Genomic DNA, 27,843 nt, shown 5'->3' on the forward strand with positions numbered 1-27,843 from the left:
TTTTTATTCTAATAGGGCTACTAGATTAGGTGTAATTAGTTTAAATATCTGTAATTTGTTTATTAATTTCTGTAATTTAGTGTTTGTTTGTTTTGTAATTTAGATAATTTAATTTAATTTATTTAATTGCATTTAATTTATTTAATTATAGTGTAGTGTTAAGTGTAATTGTAACTTAGGTTACGTTTTATTTTACAGGTACTTTTGTATTTATTTTAGCTAGGTAGTTAGTAAGTAGTTAATAACTATTTAGTAACTATTCTACCTAGTTAAAATAAATACAAACTTGCCTGTGTAATAAATATAAACCTAAGCTAGACACAATGTAACTATTAGTTATATTGTAGCTAGCTTAGGGTTTATTTTACAGGTAGGGTTTATTTTACAAGTATTTTGTTTTAAATAGGAATAATGTAGTTAATGATAGGAATTTTTAGTTAGATTTCTTTTAATTATATTTAAGTTAGGGGGTGTTAGGGTTAGACTTAGATTTAGGGTTTAATAACTTTAATATAGTGGCGGCGACGTTGGTGGCGGCAGATTAGGGGTTAATAAATGTAGGTAGGTGGTGGCGGCGATGTTAGGGACGGCAGATTAGGGGTTAATAATATTTAACTAGTGTTTTACGAGGCGGGAGTGCGGCCGTTTAGGGGTTAATATATTTATTATAGTGGCGGCGATGTCCGGTTCGGCAGATTAGGGGTTAAAAATTTTCTTTTAGTGTTTGCGATGTGGGAGGGCCTCGGTTTAGGGGTTAATATGTAGTTTATGGGTGTTAGTGTACTTTTTAGCACTTTAGTTAAGAGTTTTATGCTACGGCGTTCTAGTGTAAAACTCTTAACTACTGACTTTAAAATGCGGTACCAGTCTTGACAGGAGAGGGTCTACTGCTCACTTTTTGGCAGACTCGTAATACCGGCGCTATGCAAGTCCCATTGAAAAAAGAGGACATGCAATTTACATAAGTGGATTTGTGGTATTGCCAAGTCTGGCCCAAAAAGTGAGCGTTACACCTGAACCTGCAAGACTCGTAATACCAGCGGACGTTAAAAAGCAGCGTTAGGACCGGCTAACGCTGCTTTTTAAGCCTAACGCAAAACTCTTAATCTAGCCGTTAGTTTTTTTTTTGTTTTTTTTATAATTTTTTTATTGAGATTGTATAGGATGTAACATACAGAATCATCAAAAAGCAATGGGAACACTATAATGGGACATACATTTTTAGTGAGTAAACATAGCTAGATAATACTGCCATAATGACTCTAGGTGTGCAACCTGGTAAAAATTAGAAACAGTGAACAAAGTGTGCTTGTGAACTATATAACTAAGTCTATAATTCCACTTATCTGTAAAAAGAAAACTCAGTCCATAAACAGAAACTAGTGGGAGTGACAATCTAGACTAAATGAAGCCTGTATGTCTGTAAGGAATTGATGTGTTGTATAAAAGAACCTAATTTTTATATTATAGAAAGAATAAGGATGATCCCCACATTGCATTGTAAAACATAAAGTAGTTTATCTATTTGAAGTGGATTGAGGCAAAGGGGGGTTGGCTGTATGGTTTTTTTTGGGGGGAGGGAAATTCAGCGGGCAAGAGCCACTCTGGATTGTAGTGGGGGGGGTGGCGGACTGTATAACAAAGGGCATACACTTTGCAAAGGTGACAATTAAGAGTTAACAATTGAAAATTGAGAGATTGGTATTAGGCTTACGAGGAGATAAAGATTGTTGTATACGAATTGTGGATAGTAATAGTAGACAAGGTGTCAGAAAAGGCTTTTTTCCTTTTTCTTTCCAATATAACTGGTGTAGCAAATGAGATTGAACTGGTGTAGCGAGGGCCCTAGTGAGTCACTTAATGTCAACTGGGAGCAGGACTGTAGAATGCATAGGTGGCAAAAAAGCTACATAAGAGCTGTTCAGGAGCTTAAGGTTAATGTAAATAAGGTCTAGATTAGTAAGCAGGGTATTATGCCGCTATATGATGGAACCTCAGTAAGAATAGGGGGACTCAATCGGTGAGTTTAGCCCAATACCTACATTTTTATGTAAAAATGGTGTGCAGTGGTAATATACTTCTTCAAAGATATGTTAAGGAGTTAAGATAAAAGTAGTTAACTGTGAGCTGGAATTCCTAAAAACATTTGTGAGATGACATCCCTCAATTGGCTGATATGTAGAAGAACGATCAGCAGACATGTAAAACAATCAAAATATTGTACTCAGCAATAGTGTCCCCCTCGGGGAGCTAGGGCAGCTAAATATTAACCTATGAACTAGGCAAGGGAACTCTGTGGTGTAGGTGAAGTTGAGTTATGGTGACGACAATAGTTTTAGTGCCTCTATTTTGGAGAGCAATCTTAACTCTTGAGTACATGGTCATGGGGGCTCCTTAAGGATCTCCTGCGTGACGGGCCTTCATCATGTAATAAGCAAAGAACATCAGTGTCGCCGTTCTACCAGGGAGCTAACCGAGAAATGGAATTACAAACGCAAATAGGATCAGCTAGATACCATTGAGGTATGTATATAGGGGCATTAGTGAATTACACATGGAGAGCTCACCCAGCAATATCAGAGAGTAAAGTGGGGATAAACAAAAGCCTCATGGGGATACTAATATTTAAGGGATAACGTTGAGATAATCGTACATCAACAGAGTTTAGAGAGGAGCAACAATCGTAAAGACTAATAATGCTAAGACATAGCGAGTGGTCTGGTGGTGCAGTGTACTGGGTGTGATGAATTAACTAATAAGTGGGACAACCACTACCCAACATGTTAGCTTAGATATTCTCAATGTACATGAGCTGGGGGGGATCATCAGCACCCTAAATCAATGACATATTATATGAAAAAGGACTCCCTAGGGAGGAGATAACCAGCAGTATAACATATGATATGGACAGTGCATCATATAAACATCTTGCAGTAATACATTCTATCCTTACATCCATTATCATTATAAATTCAACTAGTGGATATTATGAACCAGGGAAAGCAAAGAGAAAAAAAATTGACTAGGGGTTATCCAAAACGCAGCAGGGATGTCCATGAGCCCATAAGTGTGTATAAGCTCTAGTCTTAGGATTAATAACAAGGAAAGAGGAGCATTCAGTAAAACCAACAAGCGTGGCCAGTAGCCGTCCTCAAGAAGTGAGTAACTCGGTACCCCATATAAACTAACTGACAGTGTCATCATGATCAACCAATACCCCTCCGGTATATGCAGACAAATCTGTATGTGTACCTATATGTTGAATAGGGGTCCTCGAAAGCAAAAAGCACAGGACAACCTGTCTCACACTCCTAGGGTTGCGATAAGTCTCCATGTACTGAGAGCGGTTTGTTACGATAGTCTTGAGTTGCATGCTATGCAAAGAATGGGCTCTCCCATGAACCTCCACCGAGTGACTAGCCTCTCCGGTCCCAGCTGGGAAACATGGGTGTCTCTGCTTAAGCCACAGCTCCCCTGTGTCATGGAGCAAAGCGCATGTGACTGTTGTGTAATGGTGAGTTTCATAACCCTGAAGGAAATCAACTACTTCAGTATCAGGGAGGTCTGGACAGGTCTTCCTAAATTGTTCCGTCTCCATTAGATTAGGTCGGCTGTCGTGCTCGTCAGGGCTCTTCGTGGGTTCTAGCTGAAGACGCTGTGTCGTTAAGAGATTGGCCGTCTGAGACCTTAGGTCCGCTTTTGGTTCCGGTATATAGGTTAGTGTTGTAGAACTGTCCTTAAGCACTCCCATAAGATCATCAAATCGCCAAAAGCTTCCAACTGAATTAGTATGGCTGCATTGAGCTCCTCCATGTTTCATGAGTGACCACTTCTCCTCATCTAATATCCTGTGGACTGTGGAGTATAGCTAGAGCGCCACGTGGGTAGCAATATGGCCGATCCTGATAGCTACTGTAGCTACCTTTGCGGTAATGATATATGAGAATCTGCTGTGGCCGAGTTGTAGGGTGCTTGTTGTATCTCCTTAGGGCACACTTCCTCTCAAATTGAGCTGCACTGAGCGGTCAGAGATGTATAAATTATCGGACCAAGTCCGGAGCTATTGTAAGATGCGACCACTCAGATGCAGAGCTTGCTCCGCGCCCCCAAAAAAGCAGTTTTAAGACACTTTCCAATTTACTTCCATTATCAAATTATGCACAGTCTTTTTATATTTATACTTTCTGGGGAACAAGATCCTACTGCCGTTCGTTTTTTTAGATTCTTTAATTTACCCATCAAAATGGTATATTTTTTAGTAGACCCAAGGTATTGATCTAGGGCCATTTTGATATATTTCATGCCACCGTTTCGCTGCAAAATGAAATCATATTACAAAAATGATTTACTTTTTCTCACCAACTTTGGGGTTCTCACTGAAATTATTAACATACCGCTTTTGTAATCTAATCATGGCACAAATGATAGTAAAAGCTTCTCTGGGATCCTTTTGGTCAGAAATAGCAGACATATTTGGCTTAGCTATTGCTTTTTCATAATTAGAAGGCCGCTTATTGCAGGTGTGCACCACACTTCTGAAATTCCTGGCAGTTAAGGGGTTAATCAGGTAGCTTGCAAGGTTAAGTTTAGCTTTAGTGTAAAGATTACCCTCTCACCTGATCCCTCCCACCCCCTAATCCCTTCCTGATCTCTCCTAAACAGCTCTCTTTCCTCAATCACCCGCCACTCATCACCACCGTCTTAGCTACTGGCATTCAGTCTGCCAATATGAAGTTTAGTCATTTTTTTAAATGATTTTATTATTTTTTTAAATGATTTTCTGCAGTGTAGGATAACCCTCTTACCTTCCAACCCTGATCCCTCCCACACAGCTCTTTAACCTTTCACCCTCTAACTAGTGCACCACTGGTACCCGTTGCAGAAAGGGACACAGAGTGTCTCTATATGCATCAGCCTCTCTGCACAACTTGTGGGCCATGCAGAAATACTGCAATCTCGCCACTGTTAGCAATATTGCGGCAGAAAGAGGCCCAAGACAGCAGCTGGGGTCGTTAAAGGGTTAAATAGATTTTTCTATATATATATATCTGTATACATCTATACCTAAATATAATCATCTTTATATACTGTATATAGGTATAGATATATATTGTTCAAAAATACCATCATATGTATGTAGAAATATGTATTTATGAATAAAGAGAACATATTCTATGTGAATAAAATTATAATGTAAAATATTGTGTTGTTCTAGATAGATGGGTACATTTATTTGTAAAAATACTAAGAAGACTTAAAAAGTACAATTAAAATGTAACCGCTTCTATGACAATTTATCTTTAAGCAGTTACCCTGTTGTATGTACCTGATAAAGTTATCATGATACTCATCATGTTGTGTTCCTAGGATGTTCCATTTCACTCCTGATTCAACTTTGGTGCATTTACAGTAACAAATAAACATTTCTGGTGGATTGTCAAAGCATTTTTTTACTTTTCATGATCTACACCTTTGACCTGTTTAAGTTAGATTATGTAGTTGAACAATTGTTTTTCAGTGTTGAAGATCTTGCACATGTTCGGTCAATAGGTTAGACTAAATACATACAGAGAGAAGCATTTAGTCTTCCCAACAGGTTAGAAAACCCTATTGTTTTTATATATTAAGTATGCAAAGTGCACTGTAAACTACGTACACAATTAAAATACGACAAACTTGTATTTAAACATATTTACTATTGGATTTCTAAACTGTAAAATTTATATTTCGCGTTGACTACATATCTTTTGCTTCCATGAAAGTGTCTAAAAATCCTTCTGAAAACCTAATTAAAAAGCCTCTGATATGCTTGCTTTTATAGGTCTTCAATAATTTAAATAAATTTGCTCTGATATATTTTTTTAATTAAACAGGTTTTTTTTCCTAATTTGATTGGCCGGTCTTCTCATAGATTTGAGTAACTTTTATATAAATAAAAACATCCATGCCTCTATGATATTTTCATGTACAAATTCTATTTAGCTTTTGGGCTATAGTTTTCCTATACAAGTATTACTGTATTATATATTACTGTATATTTGCACAGTTTCATTCCTTGAACATTATATGATATTATTTGGTCAATCATATCATAAATTATAGTATATATATTTTACATTTACCTCTGGAGAGACACAATAGCTGCCTGTTCATTTTCATTCTCTGCTTGTGTTATGCCAAGGTACTGCCAAGCCTTAACAAAATTAGGTAAACAACAATAAAAAGGTAAATTGTAGGTAAACAGACAATCTCCATATATTTTTTACACATTTGACAAATATTTTATGTAAAACATAATTTACAGACGTGTCTGCGAATCTTTTTCACAACTTGCTTTGAAAGATCATGACTGTTATTATGATAGCTAATCTTTTTCCCACATGAGCTTCAGTATCTGCCATTTTAAACTATTTCCTTCCTGAAATTACTATCACCTGGATTAGCAAGTGTGATCTCCAAGACATTCATTTACTAATTGTCTTTTATCCTTTAATCCATTCAGTACAAAGTCATTGAGCCTCTCGGCTCTTCTCTTGAAAGGCTACGTTTTTTAGATTTCTTGTTATTGACATACAGTTATTCTACATTGACTTTGAGTCTAATTTTTTTGGGGCAGAAAAACATTAGCTCTTCTTATAATATAAAATACCTCAGCATCATTGGGATCCTGTAAAATAGCGGCTTCGAGGTACAGTATTGTTAGTGGCAATTCCCCTTCTTTCAATTTTTTCATTCCTTCTTCAAAAGCCCCAGAACATTCTTTGAATGGGTTTTCAGTGTGAAAATAATACCCCTGAAATAAAAATACTAAATTAATATTAACGTATTCTTCAAGGTAAACAGGCTGAAACAAGAAATGCATGCATGCAGAATTTGCCTTTCAATATATTCCTAAAAGGTCTGTTCATCATTGAATATTTTACATGCTCTATTAAAGGGACATAAAAATTCAGAAAGAAAATACTCTAATTTTTTCTTTCACTGTTGCATGCATATAACTATGGGGTCATTCATAATCCATCTGCTGAGGCCTTTTTGGGTCTTTTTATTCGTGGAAATGCGACTTTTAATTCAACGTGATAACAATAGGGTATTTTCAGCAATTTCCTGCAACCATGATCAGGTTTTCGGTCTCTTGCTAAAAGCCCTTTCATTACTATGGAGCTGAATCGTTCTCAGCAATCACAATTGATTTTCAAGAGACTTTCAACATCTTTTCCAGTTTTGACTTTTCAAATTTGATACCTCAAGGAACTTGTACTGTTGTGATTTTTAGTAACAATACTTGTGATTTCACAATTGAGCTTTAAAATGGGATTGTGCAATTGTGAGTTCAAAACCTATTGCAATCCAATTGCAATCCAATTCAAACCTCGACACTACTAAACCCTCTAAATGCCATTTGTATCTTGGCACGATGGGTGTACTGTGCATTATTCCTCAATGACTACATTGCAACTTTTAATATTTTACATGCAATGTTTTTTTAATAAAATATTTACATTTATTGTTTGTAAAAGCACCATTTCTGGTTTGATGTGATCTGAAATCAAGAAGACTACAAGTTTTTATTAGGACTTATTTTCTTATACTGGATTGTAACACTACTGAAACGCTAAAGCCTGTTCCATTTAAACATGGTGGCCTAGATTTAGAGTTGGGCGGTAGCCGTCAAAACCAGCGTTAGAGGCTCCTAACGCTGGTTTTGGGCTACCGCCGGTATTTGGAGAAAGTCAGGAAAGGGTCTAACGCTCACTTTCCAGCCGCGACTTTTCCATACCGCAGATCCCCTTACGTCATTTGCGTATCCTATCTTTTCAATGGGATCTTTCTAACGCTGGTATTTAGAGTCGTGGCTGAAGTGAGGGTTAGAAATCTGACGACAAAACTCCAGCCGCAGAAAAAAGTCAGTAGTTAAGAGCTTTCTGGGCTAACGCCGGTTTATAAAGCTCTTAACTACTGTGCTCTAAAGTACACTAACACCCATAAACTACCTATGTACCCCTAAACCGAGGTCCCCCCACATCGCCGCCACTCGATTAAATTTTTTTAACCCCTAATCTGCCGACCGCCACCTACGTTATACTTATGTACCCCTAATCTGCTGCCCCTAACACCGCCGACCCCTATATTATATTTATTAACCCCTAACCTGCCCCCCACAACGTCGCCGCCAGCTACCTACAATAATTAACCCCTAATCTGCCGACCTCAAAGCGCCGCCACCTACGTTATCCTTATGTACCCCTAATCTGCTGCCCCTAACACCGCCGACCCCTATATTATATTTATTAACCCCTAATCTGCCCCCCTCAACGTCGCCTCCACCTGCCTACACTTATTAACCCCTAATCTGCCGAGCGGACCGCACCGCTACTATAATAAAGTTATTAATCCCTAATCCGCCTCACTCCCGCCTCAATAACCCTATAATAAATAGTATTAACCCCTAATCTGCCCTCCCTAACATCGCCGACACCTAACTTCAATTATTAACCACTAATCTGCCGACCGAATCTCGCCGCTACTGTAATAAATGGATTAACCCCTAAAGCTAAGTCTAACCCTAACACTAACACCCCCCTAAGTTAAATATAATTTAAATCTAACAAAATAAATTAACTCTTATTAAATAAATTATTCCTATTTAAAGCTAAATACTTACCTGTAAAATAAACCCTAATATAGCTACAATATAAATTATAATTATATTATAGCTATTTTAGGATTTATATTTATTTTACAGGTAACTTTGTATTTATTTTAACCAGGTACAATAGCTATTAAATAGTTAATAACTATTTAATAGCTACCTAGTTAAAATAATTACAAAATTACCTGTAAAATAAATCCTAACCTAAGTTACAATTAAACCTAACACTACACTATCAATAAATAAATTAAATAAACTACCTACAATTATCTACAATTAAACCTAACACTACAATATCAATAAATAAATTAAATAAAATTCCTACAAATAAATACAATTAAATAAACTAACTAAAGTACAAAAAATAAAAAAGAACTAAGTTACAAAAAATAAAAAAATATTTACAAACATTAGAAAAATATTACAATTTTAAACTATTTACACCTACTCTAAGCCCCCTAAAAAAATAACAAAGACCCCCAAAATAAAGAAATGCCCTACCCTATTCTAAATTACAAAAGTTCAAAGCTCTTTTACCTTACCAGCCCTTAAAAGGGCCCTTTGCGGGGCATGCCCCAAATAATTCAGCTCTTTTGCCTGTAAAAAAACCCATACAATACCCCTCCCAACATTACAACCCACCACCCACATACCCCTAATCTAACCCAAACCCCCCTTAAATAAACCTAACACTAAGCCCCTGAAGATCTTCCTACCTTGTCTTCACCATGCCAGGTATCACCGATCGTTCCAGGCTCCAAAATCTTCATCCAAGCCCAAGCGGTGGCTGGCGATCCATAATCCGGCGGCTGAAGAGGTCCAGAAGAGGCTCCGAAGTCTTCATCCTATCCGGGAAGAAGAGGCGATCCGGACCGGCAACCATCTTGATCCAAGCGGCATCTTCTATCTTCATCCGATGACGACCGGCTCCATCTTGAAGACCTCCACCGCGGACCCATCTTCTTCTTCCGACGACTTCCCGACGAATGACGGTTCCTTTAAGGGACGTCATCCAAGATGGCGTCCCTCGAATTCCGATTGGCTGATAGGATTCTAGCAGCCAATCGGAATTAAGGTAGGAAAATTCTGATTGTCTTATGTACCCCTAATCTGCTGCCCCTAACACCGCCGACCCCTATATTATATTTATTAACCCCTAATCTGCCCCCCTCAACGTCGCCTCCACCTGCCTACACTTATTAACCCCTAATCTGCCGAGCGGACCGCACCGCTACTATAATAAAGTTATTAATCCCTAATCCGCCTCACTCCCGCCTCAATAACCCTATAATAAATAGTATTAACCCCTAATCTGCCCTCCCTAACATCGCCGACACCTAACTTCAATTATTAACCACTAATCTGCCGACCGAATCTCGCCGCTACTGTAATAAATGGATTAACCCCTAAAGCTAAGTCTAACCCTAACACTAACACCCCCCCTAAGTTAAATATAATTTAAATCTAACAAAATAAATTAACTCTTATTAAATAAATTATTCCTATTTAAAGCTAAATACTTACCTGTAAAATAAACCCTAATATAGCTACAATATAAATTATAATTATATTATAGCTATTTTAGGATTTATATTTATTTTACAGGTAACTTTGTATTTATTTTAACCAGGTACAATAGCTATTAAATAGTTAATAACTATTTAATAGCTACCTAGTTAAAATAATTACAAAATTACCTGTAAAATAAATCCTAACCTAAGTTACAATTAAACCTAACACTACACTATCAATAAATAAATTAAATAAACTACCTACAATTATCTACAATTAAACCTAACACTACACTATCAATAAATAAATTAAATAAAATTCCTACAAATAAATACAATTAAATAAACTAACTAAAGTACAAAAAATAAAAAAGAACTAAGTTACAAAAAATAAAAAAATATTTACAAACATTAGAAAAATATTACAATTTTAAACTATTTACACCTACTCTAAGCCCCCTAAAAAAATAACAAAGACCCCCAAAATAAAGAAATGCCCTACCCTATTCTAAATTACAAAAGTTCAAAGCTCTTTTACCTTACCAGCCCTTAAAAGGGCCCTTTGCGGGGCATGCCCCAAATAATTCAGCTCTTTTGCCTGTAAAAAAACCCATACAATACCCCTCCCAACATTACAACCCACCACCCACATACCCCTAATCTAACCCAAACCCCCCTTAAATAAACCTAACACTAAGCCCCTGAAGATCTTCCTACCTTGTCTTCACCATGCCAGGTATCACCGATCGTTCCAGGCTCCAAAATCTTCATCCAAGCCCAAGCGGTGGCTGGCGATCCATAATCCGGCGGCTGAAGAGGTCCAGAAGAGGCTCCGAAGTCTTCATCCTATCCGGGAAGAAGAGGCGATCCGGACCGGCAACCATCTTGATCCAAGCGGCATCTTCTATCTTCATCCGATGACGACCGGCTCCATCTTGAAGACCTCCACCGCGGACCCATCTTCTTCTTCCGACGACTTCCCGACGAATGACGGTTCCTTTAAGGGACGTCATCCAAGATGGCGTCCCTCGAATTCCGATTGGCTGATAGGATTCTAGCAGCCAATCGGAATTAAGGTAGGAAAATTCTGATTGTCTGATGGAATCAGCCAATCAGAATCAAGTTCAATCCGATTGGCTGATCCGATCAGCCAATCAGATTGAGCTCGCATTCTATTGGCTGATCGGAACAGCCAATAGAATGCAAGCTCAATCTGATTGGCTGATTGAATCAGCCAATCGGATTGAACTTGATTCTGATTGGCTGATAGAATCCTATCAGCCAATCGGAATTCAAGGGACGCCATCTTGGATGACGTCCCTTAAAGGAACCTTCATTCGTCGGGAAGTCGTCGGAAGAAGAAGATGGGTCCGCGGTGGAGGTCTTCAAGATGGAGCCGGTCGTCATCGGATGAAGATAGAAGATGCCGCTTGGATCAAGATGGTTGCCGGTCCGGATCGCCTCTTCTTCCCAGATAGGATGAAGACTTCGGAGCCTCTTCTGGACCTCTTCAGCCGCCGGATTATGGATCGCCAGCCCCCGCTTGGGCTTGGATGAAGATTTTGGAGCCTGGAAAGATCGGTGATACCTGGCATGGTGAAGAAAAGGTAGGAAGATCTTCAGGGGCTTAGTGTTAGGTTTATTTAAGGGGGGTTTGGGTTAGATTAGGGGTATGTGGGTGGTGGGTTGTAATGTTGGGGGGGGTATTGTATGTTTTTTTTTACAGGCAAAAGAGCTGAATTATTTGGGGCATGCCCCACAAAGGGCCCTTTTAAGGGCTGGTAAGGTAAAAGAGCTTTGAACTTTTGTAATTTAGAATAGGGTAGGGCATTTTTTTATTTTGGGGTTTTTTGTTATTTTATTAGGGGGCTTAGAGTAGGTGTAATTAGTTTAAATTTGTTGTAATATTTTTCTTATGTTTGTAAATATTTTTTTATTTTTTGTAACTTAGTTCTTTTTTATTTTTTGTACTTTAGTTAGTTTATTTCATTGTATTTATTTGTAGGAATTGTATTTAATTTATTTATTGATAGTGTAGTGTTAGGTTTAATTGTAACTTAGGTTAGGATTTATTTTACAGGTAATTTTGTAATTATTTTAACTATTTTAGCTATTAAATAGTTCTTAACTATTTAATAGCTATTGTACCTGGTTAAAATAAATACAAACTTACCTGTAAAATAAATATAAATCCTAAAATAGCTATAATACAATTATAATTTATATTGTAGCTATATTAGGGTTTATTTTACAGGTAAGTATTTAGGAATAATTTATTTAATAAGAGTTAATTTATTTCGTTAGATTTAAATTATATTTAACTTAGGGGGGTGTTAGTGTTAGGGTTAGACTTAGCTTTAGGGGTTAATCCATTTATTACAGTAGCGGCGAGATTCGGTCGTCAGATTAGGGGTTAATAATTGAAGTTAGGTGTCGGCGATGTTAGGGAGGGCAGATTAGGGGTTAATACTATTTATTATAGGGTTATTGAGGCGGGAGTGAGGCGAATTAGGGGTTAATAACTTTATTATAATAGCGGTCCGCTCGGCAGATTAATGGTTAATAAGTGTAGGCAGGTGGAGGCGACGTTGAGGGGGGCAGATTAGGGGTTAATAAATATAATATAGGGGTCGGCGGTGTTAGGGGCAGCAGATTAGGGGTACATAGGTATAATGTAGGTAGCGGCGGTATACGGAGCGGCAGATTAGGGGTTAATAGTATAATGCAGGTGTCAGCGATAGCGGGGGCGGCAGATTAGGGGTTAATAAGTGTAAGGTTAGGGGTGTTTAGACTCGGGGTTCATGTTAGGGTGTTAGGTGCAGACGTAGGAAGTTTTTCCCCATAGAAAACAATGGGGCTGCGTTAGGAGCTGAACGCTGCTTTTTTGCAGGTGTTAGGTTTTTTTTGAGCTCAAACAGCCCCATTGTTTTCTATGGGGGAATCGTGCACGAGCACGTTTTTGAAGCTGGCCGCGTCCGTAAGCACTGCTGGTATCGAGAGTTGAAGTTGCGGTAAATATGCTATACGCTCCTTTTTTGGAGCCTAACGCAGCCATTCTGTGAACTCTAAATACCAGCGGTATTTAAAAGGTGCGGCCAGAAAAAAGCACGCGTAGCTAACGCACCCCTTTGGCCGCAAAACTCTAAATCTAGGCGGGTATCTGCATAGAAGATGTTTAAAGGAGATTTTGTATTAATGACAGTTTTTTTTTTATAAGGGACGCACTTTCATGCACACTATGTCCAAGCACGTTCATGACAGTGCATTTTACAGTGCTTGCACCTATATTATTTAAAAATGTTAGCATAAAATAAAAACCCCATATATTGTTAAATACATCAAAATGGCGATGAAACACGTTTGTTTGTCTGTTTGTCTTCATGTGTTTCATCACCATTTTGATGTATTTAACAATATATGGGGGGTTTTATATTATACTAACATTTTATGATCACATAAAATGTTGTATCTTGCATAGTACCTTACTGTCTCTGAATTAATATTTTTTTACTAATAAGTGAGAGTACTGTACTCCTGGTCTTTTGGATAATGCTTATTGTGCATATCCACTTTGCTTCAAAGTTCTGTGTAATAATTTTTTCCAGGCTGCACATCATTTGCATATTCTATTTAATTTGTATTAGTTGAGCAAGCTGTCCTTTTTTGTTTTTTGGCTATATAAAAATCATTATATTTGTTCAGCTAGTACAAGGTATTTTTGATGACTGTGGTTGGCATTAACCAAGTTCTTTATTATGAGATTAAAATAAACCCAGGAAAACAATAAATAAAGCAAATATATTCCTTGCTCTAGCCAGCTAGTTGAAAAGATTCTTTATCAGCGTCTACAATCTCCTCAGTTTAATCAATTCTTTGTCTACATTTTTAATCCATTTGAATGCTTAAATAATGCAATAAAAGAATGGAATCTGTTAAAATGCTCTAAAGAAATTATATTTTGATTTTATACTAGAATTACTCTTTAACCCCTTAACGACCGAGGACGTGCAGGGTACGTCCTCAAAAAAAAGGCAGTTAATGCCTGAGGACGTACCCTGCACGTCCTCGGTGTGGAAAGCAACTGGAAGCGATCCTGCTCGCTTCCAGCTGCTTTCCGGTTATTGCAGTGATGCCTCGATATTGAGGCATCCTGCAATAACCATTTTTAGCCATCCGATGTAGAGAGAGCCACTCTGTGGCCCTCTCTGCACCGGATATTAACGGCTAAGTTCGTTGGTGGGTGGGAGCGCCGGTGTGGGAGGCGGGTGGCGGCCATCGATGGCCCTGGATGATGCGGAGGTGGGCGGGATCGGGGGCAGGGATGCCCGGGGGTGCGCACGGACGCGCGCACATGCACGGGGAGGGAGCGGGTGGGAACCGCTGCACTACAGAAATATTTGAATTTGAAGTGGGGAAAAAGGGGGATATTATTTTTAATTTAGCTAGATCGGTATGGCTGGTGGGATGTTAGTCTGTGGGGGGAAGCTACACTACAGAAAAAAATAAAAATAAAATAATAAAACACTTTTTTTGATGCAAACTGGGTACTTGCAGACAGCTGCCAGTACCCAAGATGGCCCCCAATAAGGCAGAGGGGGGGTTAGAGAGCTGTTTTAGGGGGGATCTGGGAGGTTGGGGGCTAAGAGGGGATCCTACATAGCAGCATATGTACATATGCTCTTTTTTTTTTTTAATATTCAAAGATGCCTTTTATTTTAGTACTGGCAGACTTTCTGCCAGTACTTAAGATGGCGGGGACAATCGTGGGGTGGGGGAGGGAAGGGAGCTGTTTGGGAGAGATCAGGGGGTGTGATGTGTCAGATGGGAAGCTGATCTCTACACTAAAGCTAAAATTAACCCTGCAAACTCCCTACAAACTACCTAATTAACCCCTTCACTGCTGGGCATAATACACGTGTGGTGCGCAGCAGCATTTAGCGGCCTTCTAATTACCAAAAAGCAACGCCAAAGCCATACATGTCTGCTATTTCTAAAGAAAGGGGATCCCAGAGAAGCATTTACAACCATTTGTGCCATAATTGCACAAGCTGTTTGTAAATAATTTCAGTGAGAATCCTAAAATTGTGAAAAATTTAACGTTTTTTTTAATTTGATCGCATTTGGCGGTGAAATGGTGGCATGAAATATACCAAAATGGGCCTAGATCAATACTTGGGGTTGTCTACTACACTATACTACAGCTAAAATTAACCATAGAAGCTCCCTACATACTCCCTAATTAACCCATTCTCTGCTGGGCATAATACACATGTGGTGCGCAGTGGCATTTAGCAGCCTTCTAATTACCAAAAAGCAACGCCAAAGCCATACATGTCTGCTATTTCTAAAGAAAGGGGATCCCAGAGAAGCATTTAAAACCATTTGTGCAATAATTGCACAAGTTGTTTGTAAATAATTTCAGTGAGAAACCTAAAGTTTGTGAAAAAATTTGTGAAAAAGTGAACAATTTTTTTTATTTGATCGCATTTGGCGGTGAAATGGTGGCATGAAATATGCCAAAATGGGTCTAGATCAATACTTTGGGATGTCTTCTAAATAAATATATATACATGTCAATGGATATTCAGGGATTCCAGACAGATATCACTGTCCCAATGTAACTAACGCTAATTTTGAAAAAAAGTGGTTTGGAAATAGCAAAGTGCTACTTGTATTTATTGCCTTATAACTTGCAAAAAAGCAAAGAACATGTAAACATTGGGTATTTCTAAACTCAGGACAAAATTTAGAAACTATTTAGCATGGGTGTTTTTTGGTGGTTGTAGATGTGTAACATATTTTGGGGGTTAAAGTTAGAAAAAGTGTGTTTTTTTCCATTTTTTCATCATATTTTGTATTTTTTTTATAGCAAATTATAAGATATGATGAAAACAATGGTAGATTTTGAAAGTCCATTTAATGGCGAGAAAAATGGTATATAATATGTGTGGGTACAGTAAATGAGTAAGAGGAAAATTACAGCTAAACACAAACACCGCAAAAATGTAAAAATAGCCTTGGTCCCAAACAGACAGAAAATGGAAAAGTGCTGTGGTCATTAAGGGGTTAAAGGGACATAAAACCCAAATTTTTACTTTCAAGAATTAGAAAGAGCGTTTAATTTTAAACAACTTTCTAATTTACTTCTATTATCTAATTTGCTTAATTTTCTTGATATACTTTGCTGAAAAAGCTTATCTAGATAGGCTCGGTAGCTGCTGATTGGTGGGGCTGCACATAGATGCCTTGTGTGATTGGGTCACACATGTGAATTGCTATTTATTCAACAATGGATATCTAAAGAATGAAGCAAATTAGATAATAGAAGTAAATAGGAATGTTGTTTAAAATGGAATTCTCTACCTGAATCATGAAAGAAATATGTTGGGTTTAGTGTCCCTTTAAGTATCTGAAACACTCATTCACCTGCCATAACATCCGCTTTATTCTCTCATTATACAAAATGGTTTTATTAGTGCAGCCAATCTGAACATGTTCAGCAACATCTTGCTTATTGCTGGCTATTGGAGTTTGTACTATTAGTATTATGAGACAACAGAAGCATCAAGCAATACTAGCAAAGCACTGACTCTGTGGACGTGCATGTATTAACGGGACAAGAAACCCAAATGTTAAAGTACTTGAAAGTGATGCAGCATAGTTGTAAAAAACTGACTAGAAAATATCACCTGAAAGTCTCTATGTAAAAAGGAAGATATTTAACCTCAGAATTGCCGCACTATCCTCAACCATTGTAAAGGGACTTTAAGCAGCCAATCAGGATTCTAGTCCCAGGACTTGCAAGGGAGTGTACATCAGGCAGGAGGAGAGTCACAGGCATGTTATTTCCCTACTCAGTTTAAGTGAAATCTTATGAGATGACACTAAAGCAAAGCATGGCCTCAGCACTGATGATGCTGATCTGCTATTTTTTCCAACCTGCAGCTGAACAGCAGCTAAAGGATAACTGTACACAGAGCATTTATTATTGTGAGATGAAGAAAAATATCTCCCTTTTTTGCATAGAGATATTCAGATAATATTTTCTTGTCAGCTTTATACAGTTGTATTGCATCACATTCAAGTGCTTTAGCATATGGGTATTATGTCCCTTTAATAATGAAAACGTGATAAGGTTCAAAGCGTGCTCCTACACATCAATGTCTCTAGTAACAGATAGATCTCTCTGTTACAGGCCTTGTCTACCGTGTCATCAACACGTTCTAGGTAATGACATGTGTTTAGTTTAGCATGGCAGTTTTTTCTGTTCTTGTCGTCCACATGCAGTTTATAAAGCTCTCAACAATTTTTTTTTTTAATTATTTTTTTATTGAAGTTAAGACACTTATCATCACAACAAGAACTCGCCCTGAGGCCAAAGTTACAACAAAGAGATTAATACATTGTCTATACATAGGCATTGTTGAGAAAGCAATAGGCATATATAGCAAGAGAAAATACATTTTGAAATCTGGTTTTGAAGATAGACAGTATCTTGGGCGAGATTAAATAAAACTTCATTTTATAATATATAATTAGCGTATGAGCTCCACATTCTAACAGTATTTTACCTAAGACCAAAATATCAGTCTGTGGAGGGTTATCATAAATATCAGCCACTCTTGGGCCGAGGTAAATAGGGGGGTGGGGGATATTCAGCGGGTAAGCACCGCTATACGAATAGGGAAGGGGGTGGGGGGGACGGAGCCATATATATAGGAACTAGCAGGACATAATACAGTATGCTGGGTTGATTTATAAGCAACAAACTGAACATAGATTTATTTCAGGCTATTGTGGATATTAGAGTTCTCCCCTCCAGGAAAGCGTCTAATACAAAATATAAACCAAGTGTCCCAAGAGGTATATATATGGGACCAGACGATCAAGGTAGTTCAAAGTTTACCACTACGGGGCAATATTCGGGAGAATTTTAGAATTGTACTAAATGTATGATGCTTTGTAATCATAGGTAAAAGACAACCTTATTGCAATAAATAGAGGTGTGTCTAAGCAAGGGAGGCCTAGTCTTCCTGTTATAACTGGTTAATATAACTTGATCTAAATAAATGCTATTAATGTTTACAACATGTTTAGAGGATACGCTTACCTCTATGAGTATATAAACTATTGGTGAACTATAGGTAAGCCTGGTTAAACAAACCCAAACAATAAGAATTTCATACCATAAATCTTACCTAGAGCAATTTGCAGTCTCATATAACAAATATACTATAAGCAGCACCTACTTCTCATTATTAACTGAGCCCTAACTACTACACATAATTAATAATGGAGAGAGTTAGTTGAGGCATATTAAGATAACATAGAGTCATGTTAGGTTAGTGCAGGCATGTCCTATTCGAGATCACAGCAGACACTACTGAGAACTATGGTAGTGTAAAGCAACATGTGGTCAATAGGACACTACAACATTTAGCTATGATAGTGTAACCTAAATAGAGGGGTTTTATGCGTCGAATGTAGCTAAGACTGTTATGAGATATAGAGCTAGGCAGGGGAAGCAAGGTACTGAAAATAATAGTTACCAATATTAATAGCAGAAAACCTATAAAATAAGGATAACCCAACATTTAGTTAACAGCAACACATACTCAAACAACCAAATACAGCAGCTCAGTATAAATCTATAAAAATCTCCTTCTAGTATAAAAATAAAGGAAATTATAGCTAAAAGGATAAGGATAACAACCAGATAATTCAAAGTTAAGCTGAGCTGACAAGGTTAGACTTAGTAGTTTTATTATTATTCGATCCCACATGTATAGGGGCAACCTTAGTTGGGAGAGGCTATGACCCTAGTGGGTTAGATATTAAGGTATAGGTCATCATTGTGAGTTAGAACAAATACAGAATGTTAGCATGGTTAAGGAGTCCAGCTTCTAAGTAACTAGTGAGATAAAACATTTAGTCCCCCTTGCAAAAAACAGAACATAAACCTATAAGTAACCCTGATGTTAGTTCAGATATGTAGGAGTATGTAGGCATATATATAAACAACATTTTTAACAAATAACTATAGCCATATTTCTATACCAGGCAGCTCTCCAAGATGGAGCAAAAAATGTCAGCGTAACAAATAAGGATAGGAGGCATGAACCATTTTTCTTCATGTTATCTGTGTCTTTTCAAGTCTCTTGTCTGGAATCTAATTCTGTTCTGTTCCCATAGATTAAAGCTGAACGGGGTCTGAGGACATATGTGTTTATCTTACTCCAGAAACTACAGATTTGTCCATGTGTCCTATAGTGCTGCATATGATCTGCATTTAAGTCATTATGGGCTGAACTAATACTCGATAAAATTTAGCCTGATATACTTTAGGACTCACATGAGATATATAGGGATGATTTAGAACCAAGTATTTGGTCACTCACTGTCCCAATAAATGAGATAAGAAACATGTCTTAGAGGAATCAAAATCAGTTCGTGACAGATGCATAACTGGGACTTGCCGGGAGAACATCTGATTGTGCCTTTGGATCCTTCCTATGAAAATAGAGGTCTCAGCCAATACCTTTTCTTGTGTAGGGCCTCCGTGTTATCTATCCTGGTATCTCTGCCATGTAAGCTCTAAGTCAGGAGATTAATTGTGCAGCTAGAGCCCCAGGAATCATTATGTCCCCTGCTACCATTATGCACATATTTCAACAACCCAGAAACTAAACTAAAAGAATGATAAATTTATATATCATATAACATTTGAGGAGGTAGTAAAATAATGGTAAAAGCAGCAGCTGCAGTATTTATGTAGCAGGACAGTTCCAGCAGATGTAAGGATTCAATTATGTTCATCAGTTAGATAGTCACAGTAGATTTATTTGTATAGAGAAACTTGCTCCCAGTAAATTAAAGAAAGAAACATGGTCAGTGCCCAAGAGACATCACATCAAACATATATAGTATGTCTTCATTAACAGTAGACTGTGGGCCTAGTAAATAGCTAAAGATTCTGCAAAAAGCACATACAATGTCTTGGAGAAAATAAACAGAGCACTTTAGAGTTGTGTTACCGTCTGCAGCATACACCTCAAGTTAATCTTCAGAAGTTACTGCCGAGTGAAAGCCTGTCATTGGAGCGGGTAGTTAAGGCTTCAGTAACACATCCACTAAATTCACCCCACTCCAGCTTTTATTTGGTGACTTGCGGGAAGGGCAAATGCCGGCTGTAGTGAAAGTCCGCTTTGCGTGACGGTTCCGGTATGAGGATCACCATATTTGATAGGGCTCATCTGCCCCTTGCTGTACCGGAATTCTCTGTATGTCTCCTGCCAAAATATGCTGAGCAGGCTTATGTGGAGAGAGGGTAACAAGCGCCGTATTGCCTTGCTCTGGGGGAATACCCCTGGTTGTGGAATAACGGCTGCCATGTGGAGTTGCTTAGCTGTATGTTGCTGCACCGGGTCCCCTCTGGTAAGAGCAGGTGGATCGCTGATCGGACTCCGTCTGGGCAGCTCGCTCTGCGGTCGGTCAGTAGGATGTCGGGAAGAATGCGAGTCCTCAATCTGGCCAGCCATGTGGGTGTCTGAGCAGGGCAAGGAGTCTACGCCATCTTGGGTGCGTAACTCCAGGAGGACAGATCTCACTCTGTTAAATTGGCTGTCAGCTCTTTCCAGCATGTCTCTCAGCAAAAGAATGAGATGTGTGGAGGGAACCTCCATTCTAGGAGCAGTTTAGGGAAAAAATATAGGTACTTGGGGTATAAAAAATCAACGTTTTAGGACCCAGGCTTCAGGAGCTCAGTTAGTGCACGTCTTTCCCCTTAGGCTGCTGGCTCCGCCCCGCTCTCAACAATTTAATAACACAAACCACAAGGTTATTAGTATCTGATGTGCAAATGATGTGTTTCAAACATTATGGTTTACAGACATGTAAGGAACTTAGATCATGTAAATGACCACATTTTGTACAATTATCTTCCAATTTAAAACTGTAATCTAAAACTATTTTACATTAATTTCCATAAGTGCATATGTAGGAGTAAAGCATGTACCGTTTCTTTAAATGATGTTCCAGTCTGATTGCCTGATTCTGTGTTATCTGAAATCCAGTTCCGTCTTGCCATTTCTTCCCACTCTGCTTGCATCTTATCCCAGAATTCAGTATCTGACTAGCAATGATATGATTATATTTTAGAGCATTTAAAAAAAAAAAGTTATCAAGCTATTTCTGTAGAATACAGGTTACAATCTAGCAGAAGCATATACAGCTTCCTAATTAGAGGCAGGTGCATTCAATCATGTTTACCTATTCTAGGCCTGGAAAAGGACAGTCTGACATCTAATTATATTAAGATTTCTCATTCAAGTGTAAAACAGCAAGCAGAATTAGATGATTGATAATTTCCTCCTTTGAAGACTTGGAGGGAGTGAAAACAATTCTTCAATGCTAAACTGAAACAAATAGTAGCTATATTAATTATGAAAAGCATTCACTTTTGCCATAATCTAAATGACAGTATAACCTTAAAGGCAGTTTCTGAAGAGAAGATAATGTAGACTGATAGATTCTATTAATTCTTGGAGCTCTGTCTGCTTAATATTCATAAAGAAAACCATCTTTCATGCCTACTAAACAAGTTAGCAAATATCTCCCCAAGCATAATATCTATTTCACAACAAATATTTTTAGATGACAGCAATGTGAGTAATACTTCCTGTTATGTGCAGGAATACTTTGTCACTTTCAGCTGAAATCTAATCTTGTATTTCAAAGTTCAAAATGTTGATTTTGTACATTGAAGGAAAATAGGTAAATCTGAGCTATTTATAAAGTTCTTCCTAAGCCTTCAGAATTTCAAATGCTTTGACATGTAAAATAGATTCGCTATAACCACAATGCTATAAAACTATTTATCTTATTTTTAGTGGAACGTTTAAAAATAGTGCATAATTTTTTTTGGCCAACTGATAACTGGATCAAAGCAAAAAAGTTAATATTTTTAATTTTATTTTCCAACAGAACTAATGAGATTTTTAACTTGAATTTTCAATCAGACAAAACAATCATATTAATTAGTTAGTTGTGCCTGTAAAGACTTATCAGTATTGTTTACAAAAATATTTTAATTTATTAAAAAAATAATTATCCTAAATATTTTTTATTCAAGTTCTTATTTTATGTATTGTGGGGGAGAGACAAAGAATTAGTAAAAGTATAGCAATAGTTTAGCTAAGCCTCAGCTTATTCATTGAAAATAGTACCTGAGCTCAAATGAGAGAGAATAGCTGTTTCTATTAAAATAAAAGATGTAATATTTCCTTTTACTGCTTTAATTTGAATAGCATGATATTTAATTTGTCATTCTGTCATTTATTTTAGCTATCATCAATATAATTTCAAGTAATTAATAACCCTTAGTGAGTCACAAATTCACAATTAAGTTCTTCTCTTTTATTAGCTGCTATACAATCTAGGTCAATAAGCAAAGTGGTATCAAGGCTGTCACTATCAACTCTACTGGAGTATACCATAAATTACGGCTCAGTTTCACTTGAATATTTTAAGGGAAATCCATAATCTAAACATCCAAACACACTTAAAGGGACAGTGTACACTAATTTTCATATAACTGCATGTAAAGAATATGATGCACAGATACTGATCTAAAAATCCAGTATAAAAACTTTTAAAAACTTACTTAGAAGCTCTCAGTTTAGCACTGTTGGTGAGGTTAGACTTAGACACTCATTGAAAGGGGCTGGGGAAAGCAGGAAGAGCAGAAACTCCCCATCCCCTGCATATGAAAAGACAGATTACACAAACAGGAGCAAGCAGGAATCTGTAGACTTCAGTCTACATCTGATACTTTGGAGCTTGGTTTAGAGTCTGAAAATCAGCACAATGTTATTAAAAGATAAGCAATACTATACATTGTTACAAAAATAAAATAAATACCGTAAATAAATGGATCATCTACAAAATATTTATGCAAAGAAAAATATAGAGTACAATGTCCCTTTAAGTTTTTGTAACAGATCAATATGGAGGAAAAATCTTCTAAAGTGCCAAAACCAAGGTGGCTCACATCCCTTACAAGTATTTTTACTTATGTGTAAGATATGCTTGTAATTCCAATATATCATCTTGATTATTAAGGGTTCACTTGAGGAGATAAAAAAAATAATCGTAAATGTTGTGTAGCAGGCCAGCTTTAAAGAAAATGTTTGAGCATAGGTGAGTTAATCAAAATGAGATGTTGACTGACCCACCTTTGCTTAAGCAGAAGTATCTTCTTGAGGCCTTGCACACCCCTTTTGTGTATTTTATTTTTCATAACACACTCATGCAGTGATCGGGTACTAAAGGAGGTAAATATATATACAATTAAAGCATTAAGAAAAGGAGATACAATGCAATTCAAATTCTGTTTCACATTTGAATAGTAATTCAGTGTATGAAATGGCCCCAATTAACGTTTTACTGTGTTTGAAAAGGCTGCCAGCATATTTCATTTTGTCCAAACAAATTATGATCAAAATAAAAAAGAGCTTAATAATGAAACTTCTACTTTATCCACAAGAGTATAATCAGTTCTTAATTAGACTCAAAGAGTTCATACTCTGCCAAACATTAAACGGGAAGTCTTTATTCTCATTAAAATGTATTAGTTCATGTGCGTGAATTATATGTTAATCTATATAACAGAACAAAATATTTTAATACAAATTTTGCTTAGCGGTTTTGCCGTACATTACTGCAAAAAAGTTTAATATGCACAAACTAACTCTAGGTATACTAAATATGCCATTGGAATAAAATCTAGAATAATTAGTTTGTGTGTTTTATGTTACTATATATATATATATATATATATATATATATATATATATATTAAATTTTATGTATTTCCTCTTAGTAGGGAAAGCAGATAATGAATCCAATAAAAGAAAATACCTCAACTGCAGCCTTTGCTCTTTCAAATTCTTCTTCCAGAGATTGGTTTCTTGAAAGAAATGCTCCACCCAACCGTGATTCTCTCCTCAGTGGGCCCTGGAAATAATCAATGTGTTCAATTAGTGACATTTACTATGAAGCAGAAATAAACTAGATTTTATATTAATTTATTAGTTCAGTAAACAAAGGACATAATCCATATATAGGTTTAGGATTAATGAGATGTTAGAGAATGTTTTTCATCCATTGTTTTTGTGTTTTTTTTTTACTCTTGTTGGGTCTAAAAGGATGTAAATAATGATGCATTGTAAAACTAATTTAATAAACCAGTTATGTTTTGGACTCTGATGGAAAAAATAAAGTGTATTCAATAAACTAGTCTAAATATTCAAGAAAAATGATAGCTGCAGCTGTACTAATTGTCTTATTAAAAAACACATAGATCAGGGGCTTGCTCCAGAATGTTTATTGTTTAAAACAATAGATAATCACTTTATCACCCATTCCCCAGTTTTGCATAACCAACATGGTTACATTAATATACTTTTTGCCTTTGTGATTACCTTGTATCTAAGTCCTATTTCAGTTCTTTTGAAAAACTTGCATTTTAGCCAAATAGAGTTGACTCCTAGGTAACACCACAGGAGTGGGCACAATGTTATCTTTATGGCACAAATAAACTAGTGCTGTCCAGCTGCAAAAATCTGTCAAAATGCACTGAGATAAGAGGTGTCCTTCAAGGGCTTAGAAATTAGCATATGAGCCTACATAGGTGTAGCTTTCAACAAAGAATATCAAGGGAACAAAGCATATTTGGTGATAAAAGTAAATTAGAAAGTTGTTTAAAATTGCATGCCCTATCTGAATCATGAAAGTTTACTGTTGACTAGACTATCCTTTTAAATGATGATGAGTGGCCAACAGACAATTGCCCCATATCAGTGAAAGAGGAGGCCATAAAGTTCAGATTTGAGGGAAAATGTGATGTTAAAGTCCATCCAGGAGATGATTCCACAGAGACAGTTATGCCTACAACACTGTGACAAGCTTTCTTGCTGTTCCATTTTTTTAAAATTAACTTTACCCTGATATATGACTATTATTACAGATTGACTGTGAGGGCCTCATGTAGTTATCTCCATCTTTTTTCAGAAAATGTATATGTCTATGTATGTTTACATATGTATTGCGCACACATACACTAATACAGGGAGTGCAGAATTATTAGGCAAATGAGTATTTTGACCACATCATCCTCTTTATGAATGTTGTCTTACTCCAAGCTGTATAGGCTCGAAAGCCTCCTTGTTCACCTGATCTGAACCCCATTGAGAACCTGTGGTCCATCATCAAATGTGAGATTTACAAGGAGGGAAAACAGTACACCTCTCTGAACAGTGTCTGGGAGGCTGTGGTTGCTGCTGAGAGAATCCATGGATGGCAGGCTTTTGAGTGTCCTTGCAAAGAAAGGTGGCTATATTGGTCACTGATTTGTTTTTGTTTTGTTTTTGAATGTCAGAAATGTATATTTGTGAATGTTGAGATGTTATATTGGTTTCACTGGTAAAAATAAATAATTGAAATGGGTATATATTTTTTTTTTGTTAAGTTGCCTAATAATTATGCACAGTAATAGTCACCTGCACACACAGATATCCCCCTAAAATAGCTATAACTAAAAACAAACTAAAAACTACTTCCAAAACTATTCAGCTTTGATATTAATGAGTTTTTTGGGTTCATTGAGAACATGGTTGTTGTTCAATAATAAAAATTAATCCTCAAAAATACAACTTGCCTAATAATTCTGCACTCCCTGTACATACACATATATACATACTCACAGACAAATACACACACACGTATATATATCTTTGAGCCCTTCCCTGTTAAACACCTTGTTATGTACCATATACCTTGAAAACAATAACACCATTTTTTAAAAAATAGAAATACTTGAAATAACGTTGCTCTTCACTCTAAAGAAAATGTTATTTAAAAAAAAAAATATATATATATATATATATATATATTTATATATTAAAGAAGAAATGTTGCAGACAGCGGTTTGTAGTTAAAAAATCACAGTCTTTATTCAAACAAGATTAAAAGTTGAAACACTCCAGATTTCACACAGGTACATCACAGCAATGGGTCCGCTAACATGTTTCGGCCTCAGGCCGTAATCATAGCTAAAGGACAATGCGCCTGAGAACAAGCTGAGAAGTAAATTATATTATACAGCCAGTGATCAGTATTAAAGGAGAAATTGCACTTATACTAAATGTTAAATCAGAAGTCAAAAAATTGTCAAAAAATTGTTATGTGAAACAGTACATTAGTACAACTACATCGTTAAACCTCTTAGATAAGGCACTCAGACACAATATTATTATATCACATATTAAGTAGCAATAGAACATGTTCAATATGACAAAGTTCAAACCCATTAATTTAACTAAAGTGGGAGCTAGATAACTGTGTGATATGGGGCAAACCAGATCAAAACATGATGGGCCAGCATAATAAATGCAAAAATATTGAAATTTAGTGCCTGAAGTAGGAACAATATGTACTGTAATAAAGGTAGATAAATATAAAAAGTAAAAAATAAATAAATGAAGAAAGTAATATAAATATAAGAAAAGGATTGTTAAGGAAAATGAAAAATAAAGGAATTAAATAATTTGAAAAAAAATAATTAAAAATATGAAAAATTGAAAAATTGAAGAATGGAGACAAAAAGAAGAAATACTGAAAAGGGCAATGATATACCAATAGATGTAAAATTGAAGACATAGCTGAACAAGTGCTGGATTAGGACAGGCTGCTGCATAATAGGGAAGAAATGACCCATGACAGTAAGAAATAAATCGTCCACTCCTGGGAACTGTTTCTTATGCATGAACTTTTGGTTTAAGGAGTTTTTTATACTAATTTTCTTTTTTTCTTAATTTTGTGATTTATTATTGTATGTCTTGAATAGGTCGACCTATATTGTAATAAAGTTTTTTATATATAGATATGCAATTCTAGTATTTGTTGCTGGCATCGTCTATAGAATTGAATTTTTTCACATAGAATTTTTTTCATATATAATTTTTTTCATATATAATTTTTTCCAATTTTGAAAAGATTTTTTTCACACATAATTCATAATTCACAATTTATATTTACATGTATTATACATATTGCCTATTATAGTAGTATCATATTAGTATCAGATTAGGTGTTTTATTATTATATATATTCTATAATCCTTACTCTTAAGCTGGTTTCAGCGCTCCCTAGTGCTTTGTATTTTGTATTGATTAGTCCTGTAGGTCTTTGAGGGTAACCTATTTTTTCTAGTTGGAGTTTGTAGTAATTTATATTTTTTGGCGCTGGTCACTTAAGTCTATTTTTTAGTAAGAATCTATTGCCAATAATTTATTAGGTCATATTCCGAATTTAAACCGGTGGGTACACGGGTTTGTAATTTAAAAATCCTGAACATTTCCCTCTTCTGCAGCAGCCTGTCTCTATCTCCTCCTCTTGGAGGGTAAAGCACCCTCTCAATGGCTTGCCACCTAAGCGAGTCCACACTTTTTTGGTGACATCTCGCAAAGTGTTGCACCAGAGGTGTAGAAGCTACACCAGCCTGTATGGTGGAGAGATGATTACGAATACACACCTTTACCTCAGTAGTCGTAAGTCCAACATACTGTAAATGGCACATTATACAACTTAACACATACACAACATATGTGGAAGTGCATTTGA

The 27,843-nt window shown here is 36.6% G+C and overlaps 1 protein-coding gene across 1 annotated transcript in view; it reads right to left on the reverse strand.

Annotated features, from left to right (window-relative positions):
* PEX5L (peroxisomal biogenesis factor 5 like) overlaps positions 1–27,843 on the reverse strand; it is a 693,590-nt gene that overhangs the window by 49,958 nt on the left and 615,789 nt on the right. Inside the window, exons 7-10 of the mRNA XM_053710168.1 lie at positions 24,082–24,177; positions 21,179–21,295; positions 6,650–6,793; positions 6,123–6,193 (exon numbers count right to left, since the gene is read on the reverse strand). Of these exons, the coding sequence (XP_053566143.1) occupies positions 6,123–6,193; positions 6,650–6,793; positions 21,179–21,295; positions 24,082–24,177 (428 nt within the window). The remainder of the gene's footprint in view (positions 1–6,122; positions 6,194–6,649; positions 6,794–21,178; positions 21,296–24,081; positions 24,178–27,843) is intronic.

The sequence above is a fragment of the Bombina bombina genome, chromosome 4, assembly GCF_027579735.1.
Source record: "Bombina bombina isolate aBomBom1 chromosome 4, aBomBom1.pri, whole genome shotgun sequence".
Taxonomy (NCBI): Eukaryota; Metazoa; Chordata; class Amphibia; order Anura; family Bombinatoridae; genus Bombina; species Bombina bombina.